This window comes from Dermacentor variabilis, chromosome 10, assembly GCF_050947875.1.
Source record: "Dermacentor variabilis isolate Ectoservices chromosome 10, ASM5094787v1, whole genome shotgun sequence".
Taxonomy (NCBI): domain Eukaryota; kingdom Metazoa; phylum Arthropoda; class Arachnida; order Ixodida; family Ixodidae; genus Dermacentor; species Dermacentor variabilis.
This window is the reverse complement of record NC_134577.1, coordinates 18,553,228-18,573,709: the sequence shown is the minus strand read 5'-3', so window position 1 is coordinate 18,573,709 and position 20,482 is coordinate 18,553,228. Positions and strand designations below refer to the sequence as shown.

General features: G+C 43.7%; 2 protein-coding genes across 5 annotated transcripts in view; both read right to left on the bottom strand.

The window, feature by feature from the left end:
• Kank (KN motif and ankyrin repeat domain-containing protein 2 kank) overlaps window positions 1-2,978 on the bottom strand; it is a 75,764-nt gene extending 72,786 nt beyond the window's left edge. For all 4 annotated transcript variants that reach the window (XM_075671819.1, XM_075671821.1, XM_075671820.1 and 1 more), the window contains exon 1: window positions 2,657-2,978. The gene's annotated coding sequence lies outside the window, so the exon portion shown is untranslated. The remainder of the gene's footprint in view (window positions 1-2,656) is intronic.
• A 4,784-nt stretch (window positions 2,979-7,762) lies between these two features.
• The window catches only part of LOC142560046 (uncharacterized), a 31,141-nt gene continuing 18,421 nt past the window's right edge, over window positions 7,763-20,482 (bottom strand). Inside the window, exons 7-12 of the mRNA XM_075671818.1 lie at window positions 18,731-18,931; window positions 16,027-16,236; window positions 14,402-14,499; window positions 12,311-12,473; window positions 11,082-11,230; window positions 7,763-9,550 (exon numbers count right to left, since the gene is read on the bottom strand). Coding sequence (XP_075527933.1) covers window positions 9,332-9,550; window positions 11,082-11,230; window positions 12,311-12,473; window positions 14,402-14,499; window positions 16,027-16,236; window positions 18,731-18,931 — 1,040 coding nt within the window. The 3' untranslated portion in view covers window positions 7,763-9,331. The remainder of the gene's footprint in view (window positions 9,551-11,081; window positions 11,231-12,310; window positions 12,474-14,401; window positions 14,500-16,026; window positions 16,237-18,730; window positions 18,932-20,482) is intronic.

Genomic DNA, 20,482 nt, shown 5'->3' with positions numbered 1-20,482 from the left:
TTCCGCAGACGAAGCCCACTGGGAGAGTCATTGTTCAGTGATGGGATAATAACGCTTAAGAGATGTGCAAATTAGGTTTTGCTAGACTGCCAACCAAGACAAGAGGCGTGTGACCACGTACGTTAGGCCACTCAAACGATCTAAAACGGCGAACGCGACAACATAGTGCGACAGAAACTTGCGGCACAAGCCGCGCCTGCGCTGTGGGTTCCAAAGCCACCTTAAATCACCTTTTCTTTATTTTTATCAAAAGAAACTAACTGATGAGTGGTGTCACACCACTGCTCTGAGCGGTTTTGTGATGCCACCATGCGAAGACGTGTTGTCCATCCGTCGGGCTTCGGTACATAGAGAAAACGGTAGGGCGGTGTCGAGGCAGGTGCGCGGAGATCGGGCATAAGCAATGCAGAAAGTGCTGTACAAAGTTGTTTCATGCTTCGCTGTGTTATACGTGACGTCATTCCAGTTCTTTTGGTCAGAGGACGCGTACACGGCCAGCATGTTCGTCAGCGTTCGGTTTGTCCGTTCAGCAAGAACGCTGGTCTGGGGACGATGCGGCGTTGGGTGTCGGAAATGTACACCGCACAGACGAAGCGGCTCTTCTACAGCATCGTCGACGAGCTGTCTACTGCGGTCACTTATGATCACGCGATGTGGGTCATGGCGTAGAATAACGAAACACAACAAGAAAGCTGTGACGAAAGCAGCGGTGGAAGGGTACTGGTGCTGTTTCTGCGTACAAGTGTAAGATGGCAAACACAGACGATGACCCATCGGTTGTTGTTCGATGACCGAGGAAAGGGGCCCACGATGTGGATACCAATCGTTCAATGGGAATATCTGAAGGAATCAGTGGTTGGAGGCCTGGCGGAGCGCTTGACGGTCGCTTGTAGCGTTGGCATTGATCGCAGCTGACCACGTATTGCTTTGTTGCGTGAAGCATAAAAGCGCTCCTGGACACACTGTAGCGCGCGGGAGACTCCCAGATGACCGGGTGTCAGGTCATCATGCATCACGTCACTTCGAATAACTATTGTACGAGCACTGCTCCGATGCCTATCCCACTGGCGTCAGTGAGGATTTCGTTGGGTGAAGAAGGATCGAAGTGAGGTAGGATTGGGTCCGAAGTAAGTAAGAACTTTAGCTGACAGAACGACGACTCACACTCTGGTGTCCAGTTAAAGGTTACATCTTTTTGCAACAGGCGCGTCACTATAGATGCACAATACCAGCGAATACGAAGTACATGTACGAGCATAATGCAAGGAATGCATGTTCCAGTACTGCCCCAGTAGAGAAAAGCATATGCGGGTGACCTGACATAGCAGGACACCGAAATTTGTCTGCAGGCAATTACGACGACATCCAACGTGTGAATATGATGCCGGCACATAAATATGCACCATGTGTAGCTTTCCCACTGGTCATGTACGTTCGTGAAACCCCTTTACGCTCGCCGCAGATGCTGACCAACCTATTATATATATATAGCTCATTCAATGCAAATTTGGGTATTCCCTACCGCACGAAGGGGTACGTATTGCTTGCCTGTGTTTCAGCAGGAGCGCACATTATATGTACTACTCCAAGACACCGGCGCTTCACCAGTCGTTTTCTATCGGCAGCAAAGTTTACAAAAACACATAAAAAAACCTTCCGAAATTAGAAATTATCCCCGCCACTTTCCCCACAGACGTTCAACGTATGTGGAAAAGCCAACACCATTTTCTTGTTGGTGCCCCAGTCTACCGAACCTTTAAATGACTCTCTCAATCAGGAGAGTCGTCAAAGCAAAATTATTCCCTCACCGATCGATCACGAACGCAGAAACTTCCCGACAGGCAGCTTGCGAAGCTCACGCCCAGGTTTCAATGATTCGACTATGCTTATTCGCGGATAATTAAAATGTGGCAGCTATCATCCCACTCTTGCAGCAAACGCTGTTAATATAAGTCAAAATCAAGTTCGGCGAAGGTGTCGCTTACATAAGCTTCGAAACGAGCGAGCTCGTTCTTTTTACCGCGGCCCCGAACACGACAATCCGACGTGAAGGCCGCGCCAAGTTTGGCGGCCACCCATACGCGCACCTTCACCTCCGCGAGTCGCACGGCAACGGCTTTTTTTTTTTTTTCTTTCCTTTTACGAACAAGAGAATCAACAGGTAGTCCAGGGGCGTATGCGCTTTTCTGGCTCGCCGCTGCTGTACTGAGATGCTAGGCTGCTGAGGCGAGCTCGAACTATGTTCTTGGAGGAGCGACCACGATCGGGTTTCCCGTTCGCAGCATCAAGGCGCTGATGCGAGGGAGCGCACCGTCTGTGAAACCTTTGTCGTGCACGGGCCTGCCTATTCAGAACTTTTCAGAAACGGAGACAGGCGCGTTAACGCGCCGTCGAGCTCTACAAGGCCACCGCTGACCGCTCTGCGCAACGCTGGCGACGGAGCAAGAACGAGAGCATTGTTTGCGAGCACCTGCACACACTTGTCGCATATGGGCTCGCCTTGAACGTTATCTTCCGCGGAGCAGGTCGTGCGCTTACGACGCACATCAACGCGTGCCGCCAAATACGAAAGGAAACACCGGCAACGAAGGGTTGACGGCGGCGCGAGCGCTGAGACGGCGGAGAAGGAGTGGGATCCCAAGTGCCTTCGCCTTACCTTAAAAGACGAATTGTCATCGGCGACCACCTGCGAATCCTTTCGGGAGGAAAACGCTGAAGGTGGCGGGAGGAGGCGGCGTATATTCCAGTTGTCACGACGCAAAACGGACAGCACACATAAGTACGGCCTGGATGCGATGTTACACGGGCGTAAGCAGAACACACACACACATACACGCACTCCTCGAGCAACGCTTGTGATCCGCAACCCACTAGACTTGCTTGTTTTTCTTTAGAGGAGTGTTCGCAACTTGCGACGGAAAACGAGCGCGAAGCGGGCGAGTGGGCCGCAGTAGGCCGCCGCTACAACATCCAAGCCTGTCTATGCCTGTCACGCGTAAGACCGTGCCAGTGCTGGCGGCAAATGCAACGTTTTGACACTAGGGTGCTCTAGGCATTGCTGTAAATAGCTCATAATTGTTTCTTTTTTCTCCCTAATGCGCTAACGCGTACATCTTGCGCAATGTTTCAAAGACAAAAAAAAAGATGTATAAACTGAGCTGATTATCTTCGTCAAAATATTTCTCTAAAAGAAAATAAGAATTGTAAGCATAACGACTGACGCCACCACAGATTGGATACGAGCGCCACCAGTCGCTATCGCACACACCGCCTGCAAATATAGGCCACCGCGCGCTTTTTGAATTTTACGGAAGGCAGTATTGATCAGGAATGCAACAAACTTCATTCATTTCCAGGTTTTAGCTTTAAAGTGAAGTAAATCGGTCCGAAGCGGTGCCGTTAAACGCTGCACGTAGATCTATTTTACTACTTTATTTTGAACTTTGCAGCCAATGGGTCCGCCACTCGTCGCTCAATCAAACGAGTTATGTCACTGCGTTGTGTCGCCGAAACCAGCGTTTCATATGGACGAAACCGTTGCCGAATCAGATAACCCACGGGACTGAGTAAATGTATTGAGTCAATTTAGTTTCCCACTTGTATTTGCGAAACATATGCCGTCCCACTAGCTGAAGAAGGAGCTGTGCGCAGAATGCCGGCGTGGTGTGAGCGAGCTCTGACCGATATGCGTGCGTATATACCTGTAGTCAGCAAAGACATACTACACTGCAACCACAGTGAGGTTTGCGCAGTTTTTCTCCCGCACCGATAGTTCGAATTTTCTTTAACGACAGTGACAACTATAGTGGCGTCTGTCGCAAGTATCGGGTAGTCTTATAAGCATGCCCACCACGTTCCTTCATTCCTTAAAGATGTTTTGAAAGAGTCATAAACTTTTCCCGTGCGACAGAAAACAAATGACATAATGTACGAATGTCGTTCGTTGTAAATGACATTCGACTGCCTCTCCGACAGAGGGGTATCCCGGCTGTTACCCAACGTACGAGCCGAATTTCGCTGTCTGTTAATTATCGTCGACGGGATATCGATCGTCAATACTGGCATTTCCGTCGTCAGGAAGGCTACAAGCTATATCTGTTTCAGGTAAAAGCTCGAGTGATCCATTTTCGCTCGCAGACTTCACCACTTGCTCTGTGCGGCATCGCGAAGCACCAGGAAGTCACCACAACGATCCGATATCGTCGCAGCTTTTATCAGACATAACGTAACCTCTATCTCTCTCCAGCAGCGCGCGCGTGAGTTTGAATGGATAAACATGGAAAAGTGCGTCATCCTTCCCTCTTTCGATCGCCGTGAACGAATATAGCCATTCGCGCACATTCCCACCCTTAACGTCCAGAAACTGCGAAGTGGGGTTATAGGGTACGCCATTAGAGGGACCATGGTTTAGACCACCTGGGGTTCTTTGTCAGGCACCCAACGCACGGCACAGGAGTGCTTTCGCATTCCGACCACATCAGAATGTGGCTGCTGCGGCGTAGGTCTCCGAATTCAACTTGTGGCGTTTCAACTTTCGCAGCCCTCCTAACCAAGGACATATCCGGCGCCGCCTCCACATGGGGGAGGGGGACCTTGCTGCATGCTTAGTGCTCCCAGTTGTCCCTTGTCTCGGCGCAAGTCCTCAGTTCAGCACGACCGCCGCTGCGGATGAATCAGACTAAAGACTACTTCCCCGTCTCGCGCGCCACGGCCAAATATTTCACGGCCAGCTGCCGACAGCGAAGCGCCTCCTGTCCGCATTGGCTACTCGGAGGCCCTAGATTGTGTCCGCAGAGATAACTGGCGCACGTTTGAATCTCGGAGGCCATGGTCAGACTTATAGGCTGCGGACTCTTTGCAAACAATCGCCGCGGGAAGACTCGTGTAGATGGAAAGAGCAGGATCCGAGCAAGTATGTGTCATGAAATCCTCAAGTCCGTAATCATTAAAGTTGCGTGATTAACGTTAACTAAATGCAGGAGCTCTGGAAGTGCATTTTGAGTGTTAGCGCAGTAGCTGGAGCTTATATATGTACATTTTTTCGTTACTGTTAAATCGGTGTGTAATTTACTGTATGGAGGAGAGCCGGCCCTCAGGGTGTGAGGGTGAGAGCAGTAGCCCCTGCCATGAACCTGTGGAGGTGTGCCCACTGCACCCCTCAGTTGTAGAGCCCGTTTGAATGGGCTGCCACAGCAGACAGTGCAGCAGCAGGTGCCAAGACCCGCCCGCCTCAAAGCTTCCAACAGCTTTCACTCTAACTTCTGCAGACTTCAGTTAGTGCAGATTATAGCATCAAATAAAGATTACGTTCGGAGATGCCTGCAGGCTTTGAGGAGTTCACCTTAAAGTAACACCACAGAAAAACACTGAATTAGTGTCTATTGATAAATATTATTTCAAAACTTAATTCCGGTTATTTCACAGTAAGACGTTAATTACTAAAAGAGAAACTCAATGCCAGACTTCCATTTTCTGAATTTGGCACCACAACTCCCACATTTCTGCATCAGTCTAACGTCATTAATTTCAAAGCATTCTTCTACATTTGGGCCACTGTGGTCCAGCATATAGTTTCGCTCCCTTAGAATTCAATTAAGTCCAACTTTACTCATAAAAAGCTAACTAAGCTCTAGCATATGCCGTCAAAATCCATGACATTATGGCGAACTAGTGCAGGAACTTCAAGGCAGCATCACCAGACGTTTTAGGGTGCAGCTCTCAGACACCTATTCCTGCATTGAATGTTTCTTGGCATAACCGAGCAAACGAGCACAGCGAAGATTGAAAGAGCAAATGCGGAGCACAGCTGGGGATAAAAGACAGCGATAGCGAAGACAGCGCGAGGAGGAAAGCAGAGGAGGAGGGTGAAGCAGAATCATAAGGCGGAAAGCGGAGGAGGAGGACATGGCGAAAGCGTGAGAAGAAAAGCTTAGAGCCGTACAAGACGGGCTCTGCAGCGACGAGCACTACGAGATGGCGCCAGCGTAACACACCGTTTGTTCACCGATGACAACATCGATAGATAAGGCATGCGGCGAGCACATCCACCGATACCATATATGGAAACAAAGCGTCGCATGAGTAGAGGTCTGTCTGCAGTGGCTGCTGTAAATTGCACCCACAAGCTACCTACGCGCTGCCTCGCACGACCTCTCGATTAGTGAGGCAGTCTCACCCCACTTCACATCGTTTTCAATGCGGCGCATGAGACAGTGTGTTCACACCAGCCAAGCTACTCGCAGCATTGTCTGCCTAATATAAACTGCATACCTATATAATCATACCACAAAATATTGACAAGCATACTTCTCTCACGTATAGAGCGCTGCTCAAATTTCACATTAGGGAGTACCGTAATCGGTGAATTTATTGTTTTAATGTCTTTTCTGGCCTATCAAGCCTCCTCTAAAAGTAACAGTGGCTTTTTTTTTGTATTGTCGAGGCGTAATTTACAAATGCAGTAGCTTTTAGCTTTAGTGTCCCTTAAAGCATACTGCTGTTCTTGACATGTATGTATTACTAATTAAGTCGCAGCTGGTATTTTTTTGTCTACTTATTTCACCTGAAAAGCAATTCCTTGTATATTTACATATGCGACCGTTACACATATCTAGTCACAGCCAGTATAATATCACTAGCAGATTTATTTGACCAATGGCAAGAAGCTTCTGCTACAGATGCTGCAAGAACAATCTGGCCAATAAAAGGCCACAAAATTTTGCATAAATTTACAAACCAGTGGAACGCCCCCCACGGCCCTACATTGGGTGCCAGGGGTATATGAGGAACCTACAAAGACAAGTGGATATGACAGTGACATACAGGGTGTATTTTTTTTTAGATTGTAAAGAATATTAAAAAATAAACCGTGGAAAATAGCATAACTCTAGACATTGAGCTGGCTTACTCGGAGGCAAGCAGTACTTGCATGAGAAATTGAAATGCATAATCAACTTAACTAAACTTACTAATTATGTTTCTTAATTACTTTATATGACCATATTGCAATTTAAGAGTTGTAACCGGTGAGTTCAAAAGGCCCGTCCACTTGGAATGAATTTTCAGGATGACACCAGTTTCTAGACGTTAATTCCAAAAGTTGGCAAGAAAATACATGGGCGTCCCAAATACTTTTGTGCTTCAATGTGTAAAACAATAATTTCTTTAACAAGCAAGTCGAACAGCAGTGCATTTTCACCACAAATTTGACAAATCATATGTCAAAACCAGTGCCATTCCCGGCATTCGCTTCAAGTGGCTTCACCTTGCAAACGCCCCGACTACGATTTGTAAATTGCAACACGTGCCATAAAGTAATTAATGCAAAAGTTAATTATTGAAATTTTGTTACTTAGTTGATCATGCATTCTGACTTCTTGTGCAAGTAATGTCCTCTGTTTCGAGTGATCCAGCTCAATGACTACAGTTACACTACCTGCCACGAGCGATTTTGAAAAATTATGTATCATGTAAAAAAGGAAAGCACCCCGTATTCTATGATTATGTAGCATGAGAGAGCTCTTACTTTTGTACTACAGCAACCAGGCCCAACTGTGCGCAATATTGTGTGGAACTCTTTATCCGCTGCAAGCTGCTGAAGTAAGCACTGATCATAATCTTACTCTTCTGTATCAAGCAGAATTCTTTCACCACACTACTCTTCAATCATACCAAGCGAAACAGCACCTGATGAAGTGTGATGCTAATATATGTATATATCTAGCTTTACGTGAAGCACAGATGTCACAGAACAGCAATCATATGCACTTGAAAAGGTTTATTTATGTACACAGTATTAACAGATCACATTTCATAGCCATTTGACTCTACACAACTGCCTACACAGTGCACAATTAGGAAGCTGTAATGCACGCCTCACTAGCATTCATAAACACCTACTAAGGATAAATCCTTAAGCGTGTGTGCACATTAACAAAAAGCCTACTCAGTCACTTAGTATGGCTGGAGTGTCTCAAATGAGCCACATAAAAGGTCATGTCAACATAGTCAACATATTACAAAAGAGAACATAATATTATAAAATAACAGTTCCAAATGCTGCCTCCCCAAGTGGCAAGGTTAGCAAAAAGGATAAATAAATATGCTATTAACTATAATATCAGCTATGCTAAAAGTGTTAAGTGTAAAAATAAATGCACTAAGGCAACACGCTGCAATCTTTTTAATGCTATGCCACAGTTAAAGAATGATAAAGAGAGCAGGCCACCTCAATTCTTTATGAACACCGGTTCTCACGACATTCTGGCACAATGAACCAAGCTAGGCACACGTTTGCCAGAGGTTTACATTGGCCTAACGCAACAGGGTCGCTCTAAATGCAAGCCAAATGCACAAGCGCAAATCATGGGTGTAATGTTGAAAACACAGTTTGTTCCCTGATAGTTTCACAACTTACATGTTCTCAAAATAAAAGAGTGTTTTGCCTTGGCTTAGCTGAAACATCCAATTGATGTCTCTGACAAGACCTTCAAAACGACACTCAAGGAGTTCCCGACAACATTCCAATGGCTTTTATGCTTTCGCCTAAACACGCAACAGCATGCACAACAAGTTGCGGTCAATGCCAGCTAGCAGGTTATCTACACCGTTTCGATGCGAGCCCTTGCTGACCCCCATTCTTACTATGTTCCTGCTGCTTCAACTATCCTTGCAGGCATGCTCTCGGAGCAATTAATCTGCTGTGTAAACACTGCACTCAATTTGCAACATTACACAGTCTTTGTGAAAAGTTTCAAATGCCCCCAGCACAAGTAAATTGGGCTCCGGGGCAGGTTCGTTATTTTGCATTCCACTTTCATGATGCCAACAACATGACTTACGTCAGCCAGCAATCAGAACTTTTCTTGCTTGAAAGCCTCAGAGATAAAGAAGGGCAGTGCTCCATAATCTCCAGAACTTCAAAGCATCAGGAGGCTGTTACAGGAATCCCACAACAGGGCCTTGCAACAGATGCTGTCACTCATGGAGTGGCTTTGAAACATTTGACGACAACACAATCTGATACTGCAAGGACACCACACAAAGCATTATCTACACCATTCACAACAATGTTGGCTCAGTTTTTCAAAATAGTTGTGACATCTGTGTGAGAACGAAGCCAACAGATATCCCAACATGCAACCATTTTCTTTTCTCTCGGTAGAGCAACACCACAAATCAAGGTTCTGTCGCTGTCATTAGATGACTCATTGATTGACAATGCACCAGGCAAATACGTGGTCTTGACTCTTGGGTCTGGGCAAAAAAAATTGGAGTAGGGCAGGAGGGAATGACGCAAGTATGCATGACAAAGTGTGCACCGTCTTCCTCGTTAGAGCAGTTGCACCGGAGTCACTGCAGGGAGTAGCGAGTTGACACAGTTCACCCACAGGTTGGCACATGGAGAGTGGTACTCGCGGCCGCTGTAGGAAAGTTTGGAAGATGCAATGTCAGGATTGTCAACGTGTAGAAGACACACACCACACGACTTGGCCGATTCCTCGGCGCTCGGCAGCCACCTGGAATCCTCGGCAGGAGGTACCTTCAAAGTCTGCGTGCAGTAAAACAACCAAGAACTTGAGGCAGTGCGCAGGAAGAGCAGGAGCACTGGGTTCGTAAATTCTATTTAATACAAAGTGACTCTGACAACTACGACAACTATACTGCAACAGGGACAAAGGCGCACTAAAGACGTTCTGCTATCTGGCTGTTAGGTTAGGTTAGGTTGTGGACTGAACTCTCAGTTATAGGAATTTTTGCACTCTTTCAATGTCAAAGCACAACTTCATGGCCAAGAACCAAACCTGGAACATTGCATTTAGCACCATTACACCCCAGGCATTGTGCTGCCACAATCGTTGAACAAGCTTATCCAAATGAGGTTAACCCTTTGACGGTCAATGACGTAAATATACGGCGCCGCGAAGAAGTCTGAAAATGGTCGATGCTGTATATTTACGGCGCCGTCCGTAAGTTTAAAAAGCGCGCCAATTTCCTAACTTTTTCTTTTCTGTCATGTGCTGCCACTATGTGGGGATACAGAGAATTTTTTTTGCGTGCCTACCTCTCTCGGTTTTCATTGCATGGTTTGTTTTAGCGCTAGTTTGCTCCCGCACGTCTATATACTACCGCTCGCGCATTGGCGCGCGTGCAGGTGGGCGGCCGTTTGGATTTTGTTTCACAGGCAGTTTCGGCTTTTTGCGCTTGCGAAACTGATGTCTACCTCGTACCTAATCGCTCAAAGGGCGACCGCTTGTTTCTCGCTCGTTTAGTGCTCACATGGGTGTGCATAGGAAGGATGCCGCCGTGCATGCGTTTCCATTTCTTTTCTTTTCGTTAAGACTCACGAAAACTAATTGTCCTAGCTGGTTGGCGATAAGATGAAGATTAGTGGAAGTTTGTCACACGTGTTGCTTTTCTTGATGGGCACACAACCAAACAGCTTTCTTGAGTGCGCGCACCTACGCAGTTCAATTACGCTATGGACGTACATATTAGTGTAAAAGCAGAAACATTTGAGGCTTGCGAAATATTCTTGTGTGTGGATTTTCAAAGCCTTGAACTATGTGCATAAATACGCATAAAATTTTTAATTCTGGTAAGTTTATTTCCTTTTTATTGTTGTTATTCATGAATGAAGAGTGCATATATACCAACGCAAAAGATTTTTTTCTCACTTTACGGTCACCCTAAAAAAATCACGGTAAATTTTTTCGATATTAGTACCTAAGAAAAATCGGAATGTGCAATAAAAAATATTGACTCTGGGCGGTCGCATATGGCGAAAAAAATCGACCCTCAAAGGGTTAAAGAAAGGAACAGGCTGTAACCTTTAGTAATAAAAAAAAAAACCTTTTTGTGCATTCTAGGCTGATAACCAACTTCTGGAAGAAAATTAATAATTGAAGGAGTCCCACTAATTTTCCTAAGCTTGATCGAATGAGCTTGTTGAGCTCACAAAAAGGTTACAGTGCCACCCCAGCCAGCAGACAAACAAACTTTCTGAACAAGCCAGCTTGCGGTTCCTTCGTTCTGGTCAGTGTGTAAGTGAATTCGTAGCAAGCAAAGCAGGTGGGGCTTACAAAGAGGCAGGAGTTCTCAAGATACGAGGCCAGTCGCTCCCAGGTGTCCTGCACCTCGCAGCAGAGCTTGTCCAGGCTCTCACACTGCAGGCCCGTCAGGCGTGATGAAAGGGCGATGCGCTGGCACACTTTGTAGATTTCTGCCAGGTCTGTGTGTTAGCAGGAAAAGGCAGTGAAACCCAGTCACTGGATGTGTCAAGTTTATTACCATGACTGCTAGAGGCAAGCTTATTGATAAGTGTCTGTAGGGAAGCATATATATATACTATGGTGCTTTGACCAACATGGCGATGACAACTAATACACATGTTCTGATAGGGTTGGTTCGCACCAACAATGCAGCTTTTTAGAGTAATCTTCCTTAGGTTATCTGTAACCACAAATTCATTATATGACAATTACTACACGATTACACTCAACTCAGCTCTTAACTTTCTACAGAATAAATTGTTTGCAGCATGAAAGTTAATTTACTCACTGTAGTGACACACCTAGGCAAAACAATAGCCATTTACACATGTGAATGTTGAACTGAGACTTTAGAGTTGGGAAATGAGCTAGCAGAGGCCCCAATTACATTTTTAGCCAAGTTCGTGGGCCAAGTGAATTGTCCACCTTACTGCCTAAAGTACCCATAACATTTGTTTCAAGTGCAACAGACTACCCTGTATTAAGGGGAATTAGCTTGGACCCAGCTCTGACGACGCCTATTCAAATACATGTAAAATGCTGAAATGCTTTTCTGAAATAACCCCAGGACTGATTTTAAAGAAATCTTTTGCATTCATGTGAAAGTTAAATTCTAGTGCCCGATGGAAGTGGGATTTTGATTTAGGGCAGGATATTGTTCACAAGATATTTTGAAAATTGCTAAATTTGAAAAAATAAAATAAAAATAGTCGCACATAGTTTACAAATCCGTAATTCTGCACTAAAAGCACATATTGCAGTTCAGTAAACTGCATCCGTTAAAGCATCTAAAGCGGACAAATATGATATACAGTCAACTTCCATTAATTCAACCCTGACGGGCTGATAAAACACAGAATTATCCTGCGAGTGCTGCTTCCAAACACAGGAGAAGTGCTGCTTCCAAACACTGTGTCAAGCTGACGCTACGAGAACAGCATGTCGCTCGATTGATGTGATGCGTAGTGTTGCCACTCCTGTTCACATCACACAGGCTGAAGCTTATCGCATAAATAAAACACAAGATACAAGTGGCTCACTTTGCATGTAGGCAGTGCCCTCTGCAGTGTCCAGTGCCTCCCTGCACACCTGACTGCTGGCCTCCCGGTTGAAGACTGACTCAGCTTCGCTGATGAGCTCACGCACACTCTCCAAGCAGCGTGTCCAGCTGTCCAGGCAGGCTGCCTCCCCAACTGGAGCGTCCTGGAAACAGTGAATCAGACAGCACTTCCAATGCTTGCTGGGGCTATGCATGTCACTGTCTAGCACACTGCTAGGCCATCAGAAAGTGAGGATGCTTACGGCTATTTCAAAAGTCCCCGATTGTGCCTCCCCTTTACAAGCACATTTCAAATACCCAACATTGGGCAATGTGAATGGCATCGCCTAAAAGGTACTTCAGCCTCTTGTAGACCACACCAAGACCATCTCAGCTCTCATCCAGAAGGCTCCACGTGACTAATAAACTTACCAGCGCACAACAGGTCAAGTTCTCACTAGGGGCTGCAATTACAAGTTTATTTTCCTCTCTACAGCACATGTGTGTGTATTAGCCAAGAACAAATGCAGTAACACAAGAAAATGCAAAAATGCATTCCCACAGGCAACTGTTTATGCAACGACAAACTAGGGCAACTTGTAAAGCCTGGTGTCAGCTTTCGTGCTGTACTTAGGCAATTGTCTAACAGATCTTGGGCTGAAGCCTAGGCGGGAACGTAGACACTCCACTGTCATTACACAAGTTGTTAGGCTTTCCAGCCAATCTTGTAGCGTGCTACCAAGTGCCACAGTGATCCGACAAAAAAGCCAACGATGACACACTCAGCATGCTGATGGTGCGCGAGCAGTGCAATTGGCGGTTGCAAGGTCGGATCACTGTGGCATCACAGAACTTAAGTCAGCACGTAAAAATTCAAGCTCATTTAATCGAAAACTGCAGTTGTTTCCGATCCATTCTGAATCCACCTAATTCAGAAGAGGCTTTTCATTAAATTAAGCCTTTTGGTCTCTCAGCAGCAAGATAACACAGTTAATGATAGCTGATGCAGATACATTTTTTTGTACATAATAGGCAAAATGTGCATGATCGATATTCAGGCTGCTTTGGACATTCATCAGCACCATCCCAGGATTTAACTGTCAAAACCAACAATGCTCTTATGGTGACAGTTGTACATGCTTGTATACCTTCAGAAGGTCCCACAGATTGAAATATGCCGCGGGAAGCGTGGGTGTTTCGGTTGTTTTTTCAGCCCCAGGAACGCTGAATGCCTTATGCAGAAGGGTCAACCAAGACAACCCCCACAAAAAAAGGTTGCAACAAGAAGCATCAGGAGCCCCTTCCCAGCTGCATCACAGGAGTTGTTTATGAAATACCCTTGAAGTGCAGGTGCTAGTACAAAGGACAAATGGGACGCTGCCTCAATGATCACCTCCGGAAGCACGGCAACAACATAAAACAAGATTACAGCAGCACTCTTGCTCAGCATTGCAGGTCATGGAAATGCATCCCCTATTTTAGAAAAGTTACTGTCATCCAAAAGCACACTGACCAGCGCACGTGCGAGATTATCAAAGCATTTGCCACCACCCAATGTAGTCCTTCATGCATCAGTTCACCATCCATCCAGTTATTACACAAGGACATTGCGTATCTGCAAATTTAACCAATCTCTGCCTATCTGCAATCTCAAGTCATTCTTTTCGTGTTTTCATGCCATTTATGTTTTTACTATTATTTCTCTGCCTATATATTCTGCACTCGTGCAATAAACATACTAGTTGGAAGTCAGCGCCTGTGTCATGTGCCTCTTTCCTGTGTCCCATTATTCGCGCTGTTTGCTAAAGAATTTGTTTACCTGTTCTGCTCACATACCTGTTCAAAACTCAACCAAGCGAGTGCTATACGGCATTTGTTCATGTAACTCATAATTCTATTTTGAACCACAATTTATTCCACATTTCAGATAATTCAAGCTTCTAATAAGGTAAACGAAGAAATGTACCCCCTAAGAGATTGAATTGACATGAGTCACATTCCTTTGGGCACTTCCTGGTGTCTCTGCCTACACCGCAGCTTTGTCTGCACAGCATGAGCTTGGTGATGTGAAGTACTGGTACAGCTGCTTTACCTGGTTCATGCCTCGAATCACGCTGTACTTGTCCAAAAGTAGCACCGGTTGCTCTGTCATGGAAGCTGTGCCTTCAGGCTGTGTGTCTGATGTCGTGTCTAGAGAGAAAAAATAAAGATAAAAGACATGTTCATTGCTGCAGTGTGTAAACACTGTCTACCTTCAACAACTTCTTTCAACAGCAGGTACTTTCTCCTCCCTTGGCAATAACTGCAAGTATTTGTTAGGTCACTAGATCCCAAACTGTAATTGCCGGACCTTTTGAAACAGTTGCAGTTATTTGCTAAAACAAAATGCATTTGTTTTGCTGAGTGAGAATTCCAGACACAAAGCTAAGAAGAGCTGTACTGTGGCATAGGAGTTATGTTTTTGTACGCAGTACAAATTATGAGATTAATCAGTATTTTCGAAAGAGAGAGACAGAGAGCAAGAAAGAAAAAAGACATTAAAGCAGGAAAAGTTGTACTTGCACAGAAATGCAAAATACACACGCACATGGACAAAGCTTGCAGAAACTGTTAACAATGATTGTCAATTTAAATGTAAAGCCAAATGCTTCTAGAAAGCTATTCTTTTTGTTAAAGGAATGATGTATTTGAAGGCATTATTCGTTACCGTGAGAATACTTAGGCAGCATTTGTTGTTGCATTACGCAATTCCGTAGAGAGCAGAACCAGCACATCTGTAACGGTAGTATAGGTGGACATACATACGAGCCGATTTGTCACATACGTGTTGTTTCCAACAGAACAGACACAGAACGCAACTGCCATTCTGTTCACCTGCCACCTCAACGGGGCGAGAGAGCAGCGGGAGAAGAGGATGGCTGTCTTACCGGAGCGCAGCACCACAGCATTAAACCTTCAGACACCCCAAAGCTATCACGCGACAGCATATACATCTGAAAGACCTACAATAGATGGCGTTCAGAGATAAACAAACCTCGCAATTCAGTTGCACAAGAGCACATGCCCTTTTTATCGGCACCTTTTTATCGGTGGGGAAAGTCCGACCACTGCCAACAACCACGGACCGAAAACAAAAGTGGATGAAAGAGCCAAGAAAAGCTATTTGCTTCAGAAAAGAATACGTCTTTACAGAGTATTTTGGTACAAAGTATGTCAATGCACCAGGCCTTGATACTGCTCTCCAAATGCAGCATCATGAGCTCATAAATGAATCACATGCAATTGACCAAAGCTATCAAGAGAGCTGCCAAGGTTATAACAATGCAAATGAAACGCACTAACAAACTCAAAGTTCTTCTTTCAGAAGGTTACTGCTAGTGACATTAGTCCATAGTTAAGGACTAATATAATAACTTAGGGGAAATTTGATCTCATAATCATGTTAACATTCACTCTCACTATATAGCCTTTACACAAATATAATCTTAAGTATGGATAATACTAGCATATGTCTACATTAGGAACATGTCTATTAACAATCAACTTTAAGTGAAAAAACCATGTGCCATGATGGTGTCAGTAGTAGCATCATTTCCAGGAACAATGAATTAAGCAATCTATACTACTTGCATGAAGACATTTCTTTTTATGTATGTGCTGTGAACTAAACAAATGCAAACTACATGACTAAATGCCAATGAACTTGAAAGGCCTTACCAGATGAATTGGCAGATGGAGATGCCTCTTCTTGACTGTCAGCTGTGGCGGCTGCACGGGCTTCATCTGAACACCCTGTCCTCGCTGAAGCAGACTCCTCATCATCGCTGTTGCCTAGCCGGAAATCAAGGCTTAACACTGATCCATGCCGGCTGGACAGTGAGCTATCACGCGCACCAAATTCAAGGCTGTTTACGGAGAGTGCATCACCTGCAGATGTACATGGTGTATATTTTAATACGTTTCCAGGAAAGGCAGTTAGAAAAACAATGAAAACACAAGAGGGGAGACAAGTACAGTTAGTGGAGTGGAAAGTCAAATGCAATATTTTGTTAGCTTCTAAATGAACAATACAACTCAAGCCTTGTGCACTCAAACCTGAAGCAAAAAGTCCACTGAAAAATGAATGCAACACTCACTTTTTCTTTAAAAGTGCACAGAGCATGGCAGGCAAATGTTCCTTGAATTTGTAAAAAACTAATTTGCTATTAATGTAGATGAAATAATTAAATAACACCATTTTCAATTAAATTCGTTTTTAATGCTATAGTAGGCCTGTCAACCAATGTCTGAAGACAAGTGCAACACAGACTGGACATGTCAGGTCTATGCCATATTATTCCATAGGGATGTGTTTGTACAGTTCCTGCTGCAATCTTATCACAGGAACAGTGAATTCAGTGAGTTTCGTAGTCAACTATAATTTATTCTTTGCCATGTGTGCCCCATTTCTGTTGCAGGAAATTTTTAAAATCTTATCCCCACTCCCCCAAATAGGCCATCATTTACCTATTCCTTCTTCAATGTGAGCATTAAGGTACATTGCTCCACAATTTACCAATTATTCCTAGCCAAAACTTGTCTGCTCTTGCCTCCACTTTTAATCTGTGTGTCCTCTTAGTCTACATACTTGTCTATGATTACAAATGTTAAACCACCATACTTTGCCCTCTTTCTTCTCCGTCCAACAGTATTCCCAAACACACCACGCTTTAAAATGAAATTTCATGTTGAACTACTCCAATTTAAGGCAAACTGAACAGCAGGGTAGGCCAGTTTTCATGCATTCATGGGAGCAGTTGAAAAGTGCAGAGAGATAGAGATGCAAGGGAAGAAGCAAGACAATAGTTGTGACACTCCAACTGAAGTTTATTCAAACGGAAAACTTAATATATAATTGAATAAACCACTCCAATATTGCTACAACACCACAAACAACTAAAAGGATAAAACAAGCAAATACAAACTGATTACTTAATGCCCTTGGCTTCCCATTGTTGCACTTTGCTTGTAGTGTCTGTTTGATAGTTTGTGTTGCTGTAGTGATAGTAGTTCGTGCCAGCGTCTTCCATTAAATGTGTCAGTGAACATTAGCTAATGCAGTCCAAGTTACCCATCCATGTATTATTTCTTTTCTTCTTTTTAATTGTAACATGTAGCTTCACCCATTTCACAGCACCAAGTCCATGCCATCCAGAATATTCAAAATAATTTTATTTTGCCTAACTATTCCTTAATTTTCTAGTGTCATGTCCATGAAACATGCATTAAGTCCTCCTGACCTGTCGCCTAGCCATAAATGTGCTGGGTTATGCCTTTATCACAATATTTAGCATTTTAATCACGCCCTCGGAGACCAGCTCCCAACTCCCAGCTATATTTCGCTTCATTTTGACCATAACTTAAATGTTGCTGTATCTCTTGCAGAAAAAACAACTCTTGGCTGGAACCAAATTTCTGCTTCCATCACTACCAACCCGGACATTGCAACCTTCCAAGACAGTATTACTCAATATAATTTTGTAACCAAACTAACATTATATATATATATATATATATATATATAGCAAACAAACAAACATACTACATTTTTCAATTCTGCCTTTTTAGCCTTGACATACAAAAGAGAATGGAACAGTACAAAAGATACAGACAAAGTGTATGCGTCTTTTTTTACTGTTCCCACGTATTTTGTGCACTAATAGGCCAGAAATGAAATACCAACAAGCCCAAACTTTTGAATTAAATTTTAATCTTTTATATTATACCTTAGTTCCCTACCTCTTTATTTTTCACCACTCGCATTGAAGTTTGATTCACGAGCATCATAAGTACAATCTTCTCTTGACATTTCAATGTGCTTGTCGATGTGAGATTTCGTGCACATCCTTCTAAAAGACAATAATCCGGTGTTATGTTTATTCACGAATATATTTATTTGTTATTTTGTGTGCATTTGCAACTCTTCTTCTCTCACAAACTATAACCAATCAGAGTGCCTTGCCATCAATGATGTTGAATGCCGAACAGAGAACTCTTTCATGCACGCTCTCCATGGCATAAGATGCTGAGTGACCCTATCCTGTAATTGTAGCACCTATCTAACAGGGGACGCATTATATTTTTCACAGAACATCTTTTGTGCTTTTGTTGAGTACACTGTTTCCTTGTGTACAGATGCCCACTACTACCTAAGGCCTCAAAACTCAGGTCAGCATTATTGAAGTAAATAAATAAGATGTACTCGAATTATTCCTGTCACCCCCTTGCCACTGAGGAGCATGTAAGGTGCTGTGAATAAATAAATAAGTAAATAAACAAATAACCAAGCAAACAAATGTGTCGGCTTATGCGTCCCATTTCATCTTTATGTGTGTCTATCTCTTCGTGCTGTTAGGGCACCATTAAAGCAGGTAAAACTAACCTAGAGAGATGGTGTCATTGGACTGTGATGAAAAGGGTCCAGGATTGTACAGGAGATCACCCAACATGTGTGCACGTTTTTCTGGAGATGTACGCGCCGGTGGAGGGACCACTTGGACGTGGCAGAAGTCGCCAAAGTCTTCCTCGTCCTCCTTATCGTCATCTGGTAGCGGGTTGTGCCACGTCTCAGTACTGTGACAACCTGAAAACAGTGGCATTTTTCAGCTGTTCAGACAAATTTCTTTTGAGGCTATTTACTGTGTTTGATACATCACAAGCAATGCCACGAATGCTTGAGAGTCTGCTCTCATTGGCTGCATTCATGTCTAAAACACATCCCGGCACATGTGAAATAAAAACATAGGTATGCATCATGTCATTCCATGTAACATTGCCACATACGTTAGTCACAAAATATTACATAATTACTGCATGGAAGGCATTGCAGATGGAAACCTATTTATCGGTGAATGTGAAGAACGACATGCTTCCGTGACCAGTGGCCACAGCACACCGCATAGGTCCAAAAACATATTATACCATGTCGCAAAGAGCCAGCACAAAGGTGCACCAATAATACATGTTTTGACAAATCCCTGTGTCCACAAGTTGTAGTTGAAATAAATTAAGTAGTTATTCCATAGAACGCATTACAAGTCAGGAGCAAATGCACTGCAAAAAGTGCCACGAGACGCCTATGCCCACACTACTTGCATAGCTTCCATATTTTGTATGGAAAATTTATATAAATGGTGCTTGTGCTGTCCGTTTCTGTCCTTTTATGTCTATACACCTAAATTTTTTTAAGATAGCTTCTGTGGAATTTCCAGCTAGGTATGAAACGGAGTACAGATACTATGGAAAGATTGTGGCTCAATGATGAAGGTAGGTACACGTCGACATCATGGCAGCAATGTGAAGTTAAATACAAATAAATACAAAACCCAATGTTGAGTTGTTAAACACATTCCGCATGCTTGTTTTCTAATAATCAATTTTCTCTCTGCTACACAGGATCAATTAGTTTAGTCAGTGCAGGCATTCAGAATGATGTTACAATATGGCAGTTGCACATCTGGCAACAATAAAGTATGCTTAAAAGGAAGCTTGTTCTTATCCTTCTTATTTGAAGACATGTGAAATGCAGAAAAACTCTCCGTACTGAGCCACTAAACTGGTTTTTACTAAATCTGTTGTATCTAAAAGAAAAAGTCAAGATTTAGTGACAGTTGGAAACAGGCTTTTTAATGTACAGCCCTAAATTTCTTGCTTGCTAGCTTCAATAAACACAGACTAAATAATAGAGGAACATCGTGTTTGCAACCACCTCTGCAACAAAAACTAATACTGTAGTTCTGCAAACGACAAGCGATACAGAATTTTAATATGAACTAGCACGCCATATTTTGTTACAGCTTACATAATCTTCCAAGCTGTTTACAGAAGTTCTGAAATAGTCTTATTACAAGACAATGATACTTTTTCGAGTCGCATGCAAGAGTATATCAATTTTGTCTATCAGAATGCGTTGTTGGGCAAGTTGGTTCATTGTAATTGGAAAACGTTGGTTGCGCTTTTTAGACAATCGCAAGGAAGGGAGACAGGACAGGCGCAAACTAACAACTGAGGTTTATTCAAGAAAAGCACTTAAATATCAGACCAAGCCAGCGCAGGCGCTTCAGGGTATCAGCAGCATAAAAAGAAGAAAAACCCAAAATCAGAACAAACCAATAGCGTGGCTCACCTAAACATA